The sequence below is a fragment of the Watersipora subatra genome, chromosome 3, assembly GCF_963576615.1.
Source record: "Watersipora subatra chromosome 3, tzWatSuba1.1, whole genome shotgun sequence".
NCBI lineage: Eukaryota > Metazoa > Bryozoa > Gymnolaemata > Cheilostomatida > Watersiporidae > Watersipora > Watersipora subatra.
This window is the reverse complement of record NC_088710.1, coordinates 10,284,170-10,296,200: the sequence shown is the minus strand read 5'-3', so window position 1 is coordinate 10,296,200 and position 12,031 is coordinate 10,284,170. Positions and strand designations below refer to the sequence as shown.

General features: G+C 36.4%; 1 protein-coding gene across 2 annotated transcripts; it reads right to left on the bottom strand.

Annotated features, from left to right (window-relative positions):
- Positions 1 to 224: 224 nt before the first annotated feature.
- On the bottom strand, positions 225 to 11,585 carry LOC137390108 (transcriptional repressor p66-beta-like). 2 transcript variants are annotated; one of them, XM_068076361.1, is made up of 9 exons: positions 11,433 to 11,585; positions 9,093 to 9,138; positions 8,517 to 8,997; positions 8,118 to 8,246; positions 7,473 to 7,655; positions 6,850 to 6,970; positions 4,410 to 4,648; positions 1,787 to 2,027; positions 225 to 1,208 (listed from the first exon to the last, which is right to left on the bottom strand). In XM_068076361.1, the coding sequence occupies exons 1-9, from the start codon at positions 11,455 to 11,457 to the stop codon at positions 844 to 846; spliced, it is 1,830 nt and encodes a 609-aa protein (XP_067932462.1). In that variant the 5' UTR covers positions 11,458 to 11,585; the 3' UTR covers positions 225 to 843. The 2 variants fall into 2 exon arrangements, with proteins under 2 accessions (XP_067932462.1, XP_067932463.1); XM_068076362.1 differs by having other exon boundaries at positions 4,410 to 4,645.
- Positions 11,586 to 12,031: the final 446 nt, after the last annotated feature.

The window sequence follows — 12,031 nt, the reverse complement described above, 5'->3', positions numbered from 1 at the left end:
TACATTATCAAATCATTTGCATATATGATTAAAACACTTACCATGGTAATATGACAGGATTTGGTAATTATTGTCATGGAAATATCACCAAACATCTTTACTTGATGATGACAGTTTAGGAAACAAATATACTTCTACCACAAGATATGCAGGCTGAATGCAAGTATTTGCTGCATTTCATCAGAGATGGTACAAGTGAATAAAGGGTATCAGGAGGAACAAGATAACTGATGGACACTGCTGTTTATTTTATCTATATATGTACACAGCTTTACTAACCAAAAAATGTTTCACTGGAGCCAGTTTGTGAATAGTTGAATAACAAATATTCGTACAACGTTATATCCAGAGTAAAATTGAACAAAAAGTGTGGCATGGCTAGGAGACTGCCCAAGTATCACAAATATCAGCATACATATATTCAATCTATCACACACTCATTGTCACAAAGCATATGGTTCCAATATCGATGGGAAGACAATACCAAAATGAATGTTCATAATTCACTACTCGCATGCATGCACAAAGCAAGTCTACAATGTATACGAAAAGGTGGGATGCACTAGGACAGTGCTATTTACATTCTTGAGGCTAGTGTATGTGTAGATAACCTTTGGATTTTAAATGAGAAATAAATAGATTACATTCAGCGTGTATATAAAGCTGTCAATAACAACAATAAGGACGTTATTTCATCTACAACCAAACATCATGCTATTGCAGCAGCACCTCTTTGTCCCAAAGAGTGGCAAGAAGACAAATATGGAGATGGATATACTTGGATAGGTAGAGTGTGAGAGCGTGAGAGATTGAGACCACCTCGTAAGCCTAAATCAGGCCTACTCATGTCTTCCACGAGGAGGAGGAACGGTTCTGATTGATCATATCTAACAGGTACTGCCTCTGTATGTCGGCAGCCTGTTTGCTAGTTACACCCACGCCTGAATAGAGCTGGTAGGGAAGCATCTGGGCGGCTAACAAGGCCCTCATTTGCTCGGCTTGAGCTTGCCTCAGAGCTTGCTGGTGGAGCTGACTGGTTGACAGCTGCTGACTGTTGGGGGAGGGAGAAGACTGAGCATGCTGAGCGGTCAGCTGAGGCATGCTAGGTGTTGCGGCGGTTGCAGCGGTGCTAGGCTGTTGCTGTCTCACGACTGTCGCAGCCAGACCAGGCATATCTGAGAGAGGAGAACCCGCTGCCACTCGGCGTTCTGTAGTAAAATGGGAGTGTTAGACCAGAGAGATACACGAGTTCCCACTCACAAATATCAGACACTATTTGGAGCACATGAATGATGACATACAAAGATTTCTAGTTACACCAAAAACTAACAGCCCTTTGCGTGTCTGAGTATGCTTGCATTACCGGTAAAAAACTTAATTCTGGTTTCCAAATAAGCTGCAAGCACCGGTGGCAGAAACGTACCAAGTACTGCCAGTAGTTGTCGGCGGTCAATGCAAGAGTTCAACGCTGTTTAACTTTAGCAAGAAACCGCGGACAAAACCTTCCCGAAATGCATTGTACATGTGAAGATCACCACTTTCGAAACAGAATGGCGAGTGGCCATTTCTATGTGATCATCAGCCGCGCAGCTTTATGTGAACATAGCCGCCGAGCTTAGCAACGCAAATGTTCTGCTCCGTGAGATTACCGCCAGGCTCGGCTCTCGCAGTCGATATGGGAACCAGGCTTTAATCAGCAAATTATCCAAAGAGTGCGCTATCAGGATAAGATAAACTCATACGGCAGCAGAATGGGGAAGAATGTAATAGACACTAGTTCACTCACCTATTTCCTGCTCCTTCAGCAAAGCCTTACTAAAGACAGCTTTTAACTTTGCAGTATGTTCCTGCTTTAGCACCTGCTTCTGATTCGAGGTTATGCATTTCTCGCAGATGACATTTTTGCTGCCGGGCTTGTCGCGCTTCCAGACCGGGGTAAAGTCGGCATCACATTGGACGCAGGAGAAGGGATTGAATACAAACTTAACATCTTTCTGGTCAGTAGACAAGAGCTGCTTTACTACTTCCTGCAACACAACAAATCAAGACTAGTGCAATACACAAAATCAACATCATATTTTCACTCTATGTGTTCTCCATTGCACACCGACAACCTAGCCTTTTGCGTACGTGCACAACAAAGGACACTTATAGGCTGATGTTTACACGTAACCACGGAAATACAGATAAGCCATGATCTTTATTATTTTTACTATTATAGGACTAGCGAGCCAGCCAGCACAATTTCAACCCAAAGCGGGCATACATAGCCATCACCTTGAATTTTTAAAAACAGCGAGGAAAGTGGTTTAAAGTTAATCCTTCGTTGTTTTGTGACGTCATTTTATCGTTATCAGCCATCTTTATAGACAATTTTATTGTTAAAAACACGAAGCTTTTGCAATGAATTTTTGAAAACGATGATTTTGTTTACAATTTTTTATCATAGTATAAAAACAACACCAAAAAGTCCTATTAAATAAAAGAAAAACGATCATTTCTATAAATATGGCGGCTTTTTTGTGAACGAGCGCATGTGCAAACGGCTTGATGACGTAAAAAAAACCGATGGATACATTACTGTGAACGATGACCGCACAAGATAAGTTTGTTGACCAATGACTATTGAAATCGAAATCTGCATAGCATTTACATGTACTATTCAAGTAATAAACAAACAAACAAATCTAAATATACAAATCTCAAAGTTAGTGTGTTTTCTGTGATTCTGTACTTTGGTTTGTCCAGCTATAGCTTATAAAATATTGGAATGAAAAATTCGTATCGCAGAAGATTTGATCTCGGAACCTCCCATTCACCAGGCAAATACTTTACCAATTAAGCTAGGCGAGATTGATGGATTCATTGGGAAATATGTAGCTAAGCGGGTGAAAATACGCCACCGCTCTCTGTTACGACGCAACATATGTTTATGCTTACTCTCATGGCTCTTATTAGTAAACTTACTCAAATTAGCCATTGGCAATGTGCCACGCTAATGGCAAGCAACTACATTACCTCTTACTGTTTATAAGCTGATTTGTAATGCCCGTACAACGCCGAGCATTCTGCTAGTTATACCTAAAAGCCATGGTTCAATGGGAAAACTTTTGCCATAATTTTGAACTAAACAAATATGCCTGTAATGACATGGATAGAAAAACTATTTGTGAGCACTTGAAATTAATTTATGGGTGGCGATGATGAGCTCAACTGCTGTGACATTATACTTACTTCGTGCAGCAAAGTGTGGAACTGATCTTATTTACATTCTTGTCAAAATCAGACTGAATTGGCAGACATTTTATATAAAGCTACTAATGTAGTTTGGTTGCAATGGAATTAGCTGAATATAAGGGAGCTCCAACACAATCCCAACAGGACATCTAATTTCCAGTTTGACTCGTTCAACATAAAGTTACTAATGCAAAAATATTTTGTTGCATAAAACATTGATCTACTAACCAGGAATAAATATTCACTGATATAGACTAACTTTCCAGATAAAAAAAAATGTTAAAATTAATTTAGCCTACAAAATATGGTGGTTTTGTTTTCGTAGTATGGAAATTTATATATCTTTAAAATTGGAGAAGCTCGCAAATGCAATCATTCAACAATCCATGAAAATTACCTTATTTGTAAAAAGTTAAAAAGTGTCTAAAGATATACATAACAAGCGATAAAACACACAGTTAATACATTGAGTCACTTTAGTTCTACTGATCTTTACTAAGATAAACATAGAGTGCATATTTTCTAGACCCATTTGCTTTTTCAATTTCAACAAGGGTTCAACAGAAGATAAACACCTACAAGTGTTTCACTAGTAAAGGCCTTTACTGACTACAGGTTGATTTTTGTGAAGTCTCCGAAGTATGCTGTCAAAATATGCTAACATGAATTTAGCAATTATTGTGACAACTACAGAAGAGCAGCGTTTTAAAGTGATGATAGGGCAAGGTCAGGCTTTCTATCATTTGACATGAATTATAATTCATATGTTGGAGTTGAGAGTCACGATATTTTGTTCAGTCAAGTATAACAGTTGCCACAAGAAAAATTGGTATAATTGCAATCTAAATGTAATCAATGTTTGCAATAATAGTCTTGACCAGCTGAATTTGACGTCAAAACCATGTTGCAATGTTTATGTATTAGATGTTTATGTATTAGATGTTTATGTATTAGATGCAATATTTATGTTGATGAGATTTACGAAAGAAATTGAACACATCCACAGTGATGATGTCTTGCTATGAACAAATGCCTAGTCTAAGTAATCTGCTATAAAAATATGTTTACACAAAATGCTACAAAAATGTAACAGAGAGTACATATACACAGTTCACACACTACTCACAGTGAGGAATAGACATTAATACTGCAGTGTAGTGCAGTGAACCCACCTCCATGCCTATGAGGTAAATAAACTCTCCACTCGCGAGACTGGGCAGGAAGTTAACCTCTGGAGGAGGAGGTTTTGGCGCAGGAACCTGTTGCAGTGCCTGCTCTAATTGTTTCCTCAAAGCCATTTTGGCTGCCATCAGAGTCTGTTCAGAAGTGAGTTTGGGAGGAGCTGGAGAAGCCTTCTTTGGTTGGCTGACTGAAGCTGCCTGATAGCCATTGTACGACCCGCTGTTTCCTGCTGGTCATATATCAACAGTGACACGCATGAAGAATACTCTAATAATATGACAGAGAATGCAGTGACAGAAAACCTCTCCTTCTGAGACTCATTTCTCTGCTATATTGTAAAATAGGAACCATAAAGATAACGCTGACAAATATGTTGATAACCTTTGAATAAAGGAAAATATAAACTAATGGAGGGTGCAATAGGGATTGTTTTAGAGAAGACTGTGATACTAATAATATAATGGTTCCAGGATAGCAATATTTTAATCATTGCATTGTCTTGTAGCACACAATTGGCTTATTTATTTTATATATAAAACCATTTTAATAATACTAAAAGACATTTATTGTTTATAACAATGATATATACAGTGGAACCTCGGTTCTCAAACGCTCCGGTTCTCGACCAATAAAATTTGAGGTTTGTTTGCCTCAGATCTCGAACATAAATTCGGTTCTCAACCAAACTGGAGCTTGCGTATTGAAATTAAATGTTTGGAACAGCTCCAAAAAGCGTACAAACATTCGTTGACAAACGGAGAAGCAAGTTACACGCTTCATAAATTCTTTACAAAAAGGAAGGAACCACCTGGGGCGACGTCTCCTCTACCGAAGAGATTTGCTAGGGAGACAACTCCTCTAGTTGAATTACCCTAAACTGTTTTCGAGGAGGATTCTCCTTCAAAGATGTGAGGTAAACGTGCTATTGCTGTTAATATTTTCTTTTTCACACGATTTTTGATGTAACTGATTTGTTGCATTTTTGCTGTTTCATTATCAATTTCTGCAATTTTTGATATTGTATCTTGACCTTTAATGTTTTTAAAACAAAACATACGAAATGTTTACTTTTTGTTTTCTTTTTTCATCATCATAAATAGAAAATATTTCATTAAAATCAAACACGGCCGATATCTAGCGGTTTTTTTTATTGATATTATGCAATATATAGAACAGTTAATGGTGTAAAATGTTAAAAAAGTACTTCAACGAGGTTGTTTTCTTGAGTTGGAATGGATTAAAATTTACATACATTAATTCTAATAGGAAAAATTGTTTCGGATCTCGAACAACTTGGTTTTCAAACGACCTTCTAGAACGCATTATGTACAAGAACCGAGGTTCCATTGTATAACTAAGGCTTTTACCAATGAACTTATGCAACAGCATATAATATATACAGTTATATACATAATTATAACATTTACGTTGTAGGGAACTTACATTATCAGAAAAGTGGAATACACGTAAATTGCCTAAAGAGTTCCAAGACTTTTTAAACTCACCCCTTTCAGCATACAAAAAAGAAAAACTTGCTTTAACTTTTTTAATTTGATAGCTGTGCCGTAACTGCTGCATTATTAGTTTGCATCAACCACTTTTCTCCTTTTTATGCCACTTTTTTATGTCAACTTTTCTCCTTTTTAATCTCACTGGTTTTATAGACTATTATTGTGATAATTCTACAATAGTTTGATGGAGAGCGCACACCTTCGACGTTCATTTCCAATGATTTGCTTATTTTTTTCTTAACAGCAAAGTCTACCCTGCAGAGTAAAACTAATGACAAATATTCTATACGTCTACAAGCTAAAGAAAATAATTCACAAAAAGTAGTCAACCTGTTCGTTGTCAACCTGTATCTAGTTGTCAAGTTTATTATAAAAGAGAACTTTTAACAATACTCCAGCTCGTGACATTCGGATTGGTGGATCAACCAATCAATGTAACACCTGCACCAATCAATCGCCTTTGTATTTATGAACAATTGCGCAACTATCCTATTCTCTGTTTTGTCGACACATCTGACGATCTATCGTGATGAAAGTTGTATATATAATAAGTATAACGGTGCACGCACGTCGTTTTTTCTTTAGCAAGCGCACCAAAATAAATTAATGCTCAAATCGAATTCGTCTGACTTGGCACTTTATGTTATATGTAATTTTTTACGTAGTAGCAAGCAAAAACTTCACACAAATTCTTTACGTTATCTGGAATTTATGTTATAGGAAGTATGCGTTATAGGAGCGTCTACAGTACTGTATTTATATCAGTGTTTGATAACACATGCATAGCTAATATATCGTCTTGTTAGCCGAGGCCTAACTTGAATGCCTTAAAAAATAGTAATAATTGCCTGCATATTTACCTGCACCAAAAAATTTAAAACCATGAATAATAATATATGAAACATTCTAAGAGATGTACCGGAGGTGTGAGATGAAGACTTGGCCATGTTAACAAGCGGCGGGGGGCCAGCTGAGTTGGTACTACTAGAGATGTGGGTACCTTTTCCTCTTTCCACTGTCGCATGATGGTGATGTGTAGTCTGAAAACGCGAGACAACGACTCCTTTAATATATTAGATCAAGAAATGTAATGTATACTATTTGCAGAACCTACAGGACTTATGTCTAGCTGCAACTAGATGGCCAAGCACATAATGTTGGCTTCTGTGCCTAATGCTCTCAGCTATAAGCCACTATCACTATGCAAAAGTCTCGCGCAAAGCACACCTCCTGTAAGCGATACTTCCACAAATCATGCAAAATTTAGAATATTTAGCAAATACAAAGAGAAAGACTGCAGCCATATAGTAAGGAAAGCCTAAGAAATAGATTAGATAGTCATTCGAGTAGTCATTATGCAAGCATTTTCAGACATGAGCAAACAAAACAACAAGCAGCTGTGAAAACTATGAAGCCATACTGGTTGTTTGTCTGTAATGGACTACTAGACTACTACGCATCCAACCACTCTTACATAAATACAAGTAAAACATGACACATCACAAGCCCAAGCATGAACTGGTGTGAGGAGACTGACTGTACCTTGGGATGGGAGGGCTGAGACTGGTTTGGAAGGCCGTGTGGAGGCTGCTGATGACCTCTCTTTAAAGGAGGCGGTGCATTACCCCCGTTGCCGCGCTGACTTGCCACAATAGCACTCTTTGCATCTGGCAACTTGCTGCCAGCTTCAGTACTGGTTGAACTGGAGGATCTGTTGGCGTTTGTCTGCGAATAAATGTTGTCGGCGTGGTGACCATAGAGACAAAAGGCGCTACTGCGTCAGTTAAGAGATTACGACTTACATCAGTTAGCTTGGAGTGAGCTTAGCAGCATCGCTCCGATATTCAAACTATCAGTTATTCAATTGTGATATTGATTATTGTTTTAGTAAAAGGCGTAGGAGAGTGTTGTGAGGACCTAAGATGTGTCTTGCCAAGCTCCTACCAAACATCATAACTATCATATAGCTGACAATAAATCACCCAAAACGCAAATTAATCTTGTTAAATATTTTAAACCTTAATCACCGTTCCCTTCATCTCTCATTACAACTATTCTAATTGGACAAGAACTCGTCACACCACGATGAACAATGATAAAGAGTGGGGTCACTCTTCACGGAATCACTATGGTTGAATGACAAAGCTGCCTTTACTATTACGGCAAGTAGGAACACACAAAACTTACCACACTTTCCTTTAGTTTGCGTAGCAGAATAAGTTTAGACTCTTCAACCCTCAGCTGGTCCTGGTAGAGCTTGAGTAATTGGACTACCTTCACATTTGAGCTGTTGCGGCTGATTGCCTGTGTTAGCACCTGGTGAAAAGACAATGTCATACACACCTTACCATGAAAAACCTCAATAGATGCGGATTTAAAATCTAGGCCTGCTAAGAACACAAATTATTTCACATTTTTATTGCATTTCAATTCACAAGTAATCACTCTCCATAATAACAGACAAAATAAAAACAAACTATTACTGAGTAACATAAATGTTTTTCAGCGGTTTCTACATCCCAATCAGAGTATTGCCTTGATGGTCCAGAGACTAAACACCTAATGATCACGAATAGATTTACTTACCTCCTGGAATTCATCTTCACTGTCACTAAGGGTGATAATTTCAGGTTCTGCACCCCCTGGAGTTCCTTCACTTGTCTCTGTAACTTCGCAGCCTTCTGTAGTTGCAGCTCCTTTAGCTGGTAACTTTCCTTCCTTTTCATGTGTCAGATCAGAATTGGCATTATTTGTGAGTGTAGTTTCTTTTGAGATCGTGGAGTTACCCACCCCTTCAGTGTTAATTGCAGGCTTAACTTCATCGCCATTAAGTTGGTCACCCTTTATACATTCCTTGGTCTCTGATTGGGTATCATGAGGAATTTCATTATATCCATTTCGTATTGCGCTTGTCTGGATGGGTTGGATAACACCACCTGCGGAGCTTTCAAGCCCATTTGGAAGAGGCAAAGTCTTTGATCGTTTTGAACCGTTATGGTCTGTATGTTCCCGCGAAAGAACAGAATCAGGTTCGAGAGGCCTTTTGCCGTTTAATGACAACGGGCTTCTAAAAGCAAAAATGCAAAAGAGATGCAATGATAATAATGCTAGCATGACATAAAGATACAGCAAGAGTAAATGATACTGCATTACGACATTTACCTTTCTTGAAAGTGTCCATCGCCATGATTCATCAGTCGTTCACAGCCTAAAACAAACAATTTCAAAAGAACTGGCTAACTAAATACTTGACTGATACATCATTACAATCTTGCATAGCAATTTGATAATTAGGCCTACAAGACTGGTGAATTTTTGATATACTAACAATTAAATTAATAAAACTGCAAAGAATATTTAACTAAAACCTCATCAAATTTACATCTATAGATCTCATCTATAACCACTCCAATTAACAATTGAAAAACTGAAACATTTTTCCTCATCCACCCCTACGTGTGCCTTCACCGATGCATTACTTTCTAAAATGTGTAACATGTGAAAAGAACTCTAAAAAATCATCGAAAAACGCAGAAACTCGCACGCAAACTGACCACTCCAGTGTGACCACCTCAAATATCCTTGTGTTTGATGTGACCAGAGCCAACAATGAGCAAATGATTGAAAAAGCAAAATGGCACTGCCCCGAGTCAACACAATATGCTTGATTAGGCGTAATTGAGTTGCATGTTAAATTGGCAACGCAAATATTCCAGACAGAGTACAAATATACTACTGGCATATTATACTGTATGTTGTAAATGTACATAAATGTACATCATACTCCAAATTTGAAAACAAGAACTGATTTTAACTAGAGTACTATTTTAATTGAAACTACATTTTCTACAAGGATTCATAAAAAATTCTTGATCAGGGAGATTTTATTGGACTGTTACAGTGCAAACTTCCTTTGTTGACGAAAATATTGGAAAAACTCGAATCAAATATATATTCAGACATTTTAAAGACACGAGTTAACTGGTTGCTGAATTTGTTTATGATAATAAATTGATGTGCCAGTGCCATATTAGACTTAGTTGAAACTTCACGTAAGAATACTAGATTTGGAAAGCGACACACTAACAAACTGCTAACTCAATGCAGAATACTCAAGGTTTAGTCTATTAACAATTCATTTTGGATAAAAATTGTAAGCAGTTATAGCATCATTCTACTGAAAACCAACGCAATAACCATAAGAACAACACTGTTACAGTGATGTTCTTACGGTGTCTCCCAAACTATCAACATAACAACCTTAAGACCATTTATTGATAATCAAAATTTTTAGTTTCACTATTATTTCAACATTTATTCAAAGTCAGCATGAAAGCTAATAATGAATGTTTTTGCTATCTAAACCAATATGAAATAGTAAAAAATTAGGATGTTTTAAAACTTTATTATTACACAATCTTTCAGTTCATATGAGTTGATTATTTTTTGTGGATGTTTAAAATCCAAAATGAATCAGATCACAAACAAATCACTTATTCATCAACTTGAAATCATACATAACACTTTTACTTGGTCATGCAATGTAGTGGCATTCTAACTTTTGGTGATAAAAGTCAAAGCATTTCTTATGAATTATTTCTGGTAGACAAGATTTTCCATGGTTGATTTGCAACAATAATCTGGTGACATAAAGCTATGTTTTTAAAACCTTGTATTACATTCATCTAGCACAGCTTAAAGGACTGTCTTAATAAATACTTCAGACATCTGTAAAAGTGATTTCAAGTGAAGTCCAGTGCACAAATATATACCTAGTGAAAGCATGATAAGGTTACAGTAATTTTAGAGCTAAAGACATGTTGTTTTATTTTATAAGCAACTATTCTAGGATTATAAACGTGTCATTACGTGTCAACCGGTTCATATATGTAAAAAAAATCTATACCAAACCATAAAACTGAATCTTTATACTGTTATTGTATTAGTTTAACTATTTAATAAATAAATTGTTAAGGATTGATAATATTGGTAAGCTAGTTGATCAAATGCAAAAGAAAATGTATTAGGAGTTTTATATGATGCAACTATTTTAGCCTCATAATAAATAACCTGGCTTACAAAACAAACTAAAAAAATCCTACGAGTACTATTACGAAGCAAGATGCAGAGAAATAGCTCCTAACACAATATAACATTTAATAGCTACTGCAACAAGTGAATTTTATCAAATACCTTTTTGTATAGATCATTAAAACTAGCTGTTACCAAAAGAATTCTGATGCGTCGCTGAAATACCAAAGCAGTGATATAAAAAGAGAGCAAGCTCTTTAAAGACGTTTTCTACAGCATATTCAAAAAAGGGATTTCCCTTAAATTAATCATCAAAATAAAAGCGACGTAAAAGTATTTGTAAACTAATATTAAATCTATGAAACAAAATAATTCATTTCATAAAACACTAACCCTGGGTATGCATTTATTAAGTAGAGCTGACAAATAATATTTAAGTATATTATATTATTTTGAGAAATGGGAATTTACCTTCAAATTGTCGTTTATCGGTCATTTTCCTAACTCTTTAAGCGATATTGAATAAACAGAGCATCCAGTTATGACTAGATAAGAATTTTCTTAAAATGTGGAATTTTGAGGATTTGTCATTGTTTTACACAAAATGGCGACTTCTTACGGAGCCTCTTTCAAGGGGCCTCTTGGGGAGGCAATTCTTTGTTTACGTACTTGCGGGAAAATTCTACTGTAGAGGACTAATGTTTTGTTTGAGATGATCGGCATGTATTCTTGAATTTTAACAAATTTTTATAATAGAGTTGTATGTATCAAACAAAATCATTTTTTAATAAAATTTAGTAACTAAAAAATCCGTCGAAAAAGGTTTCCGTTGTTTACAAATTTGAAATAAAACTCAAACATGCAGTATTCTACAGTATGCATTTTTAGATCTTATTGATGGTTTGGGATCACCAACCTCAATATGCCTCTTATTGACTATTAGTTGATTGGACAGCATGTAATTTTCATCACGTGATATCTTGGCAGAGTTTCTATTTATAGATTGGAGTAACTTTTTAGCTGATGATTATATATTTCTGCTCTCAAGAAGACTGGTATGCAGAGCAACC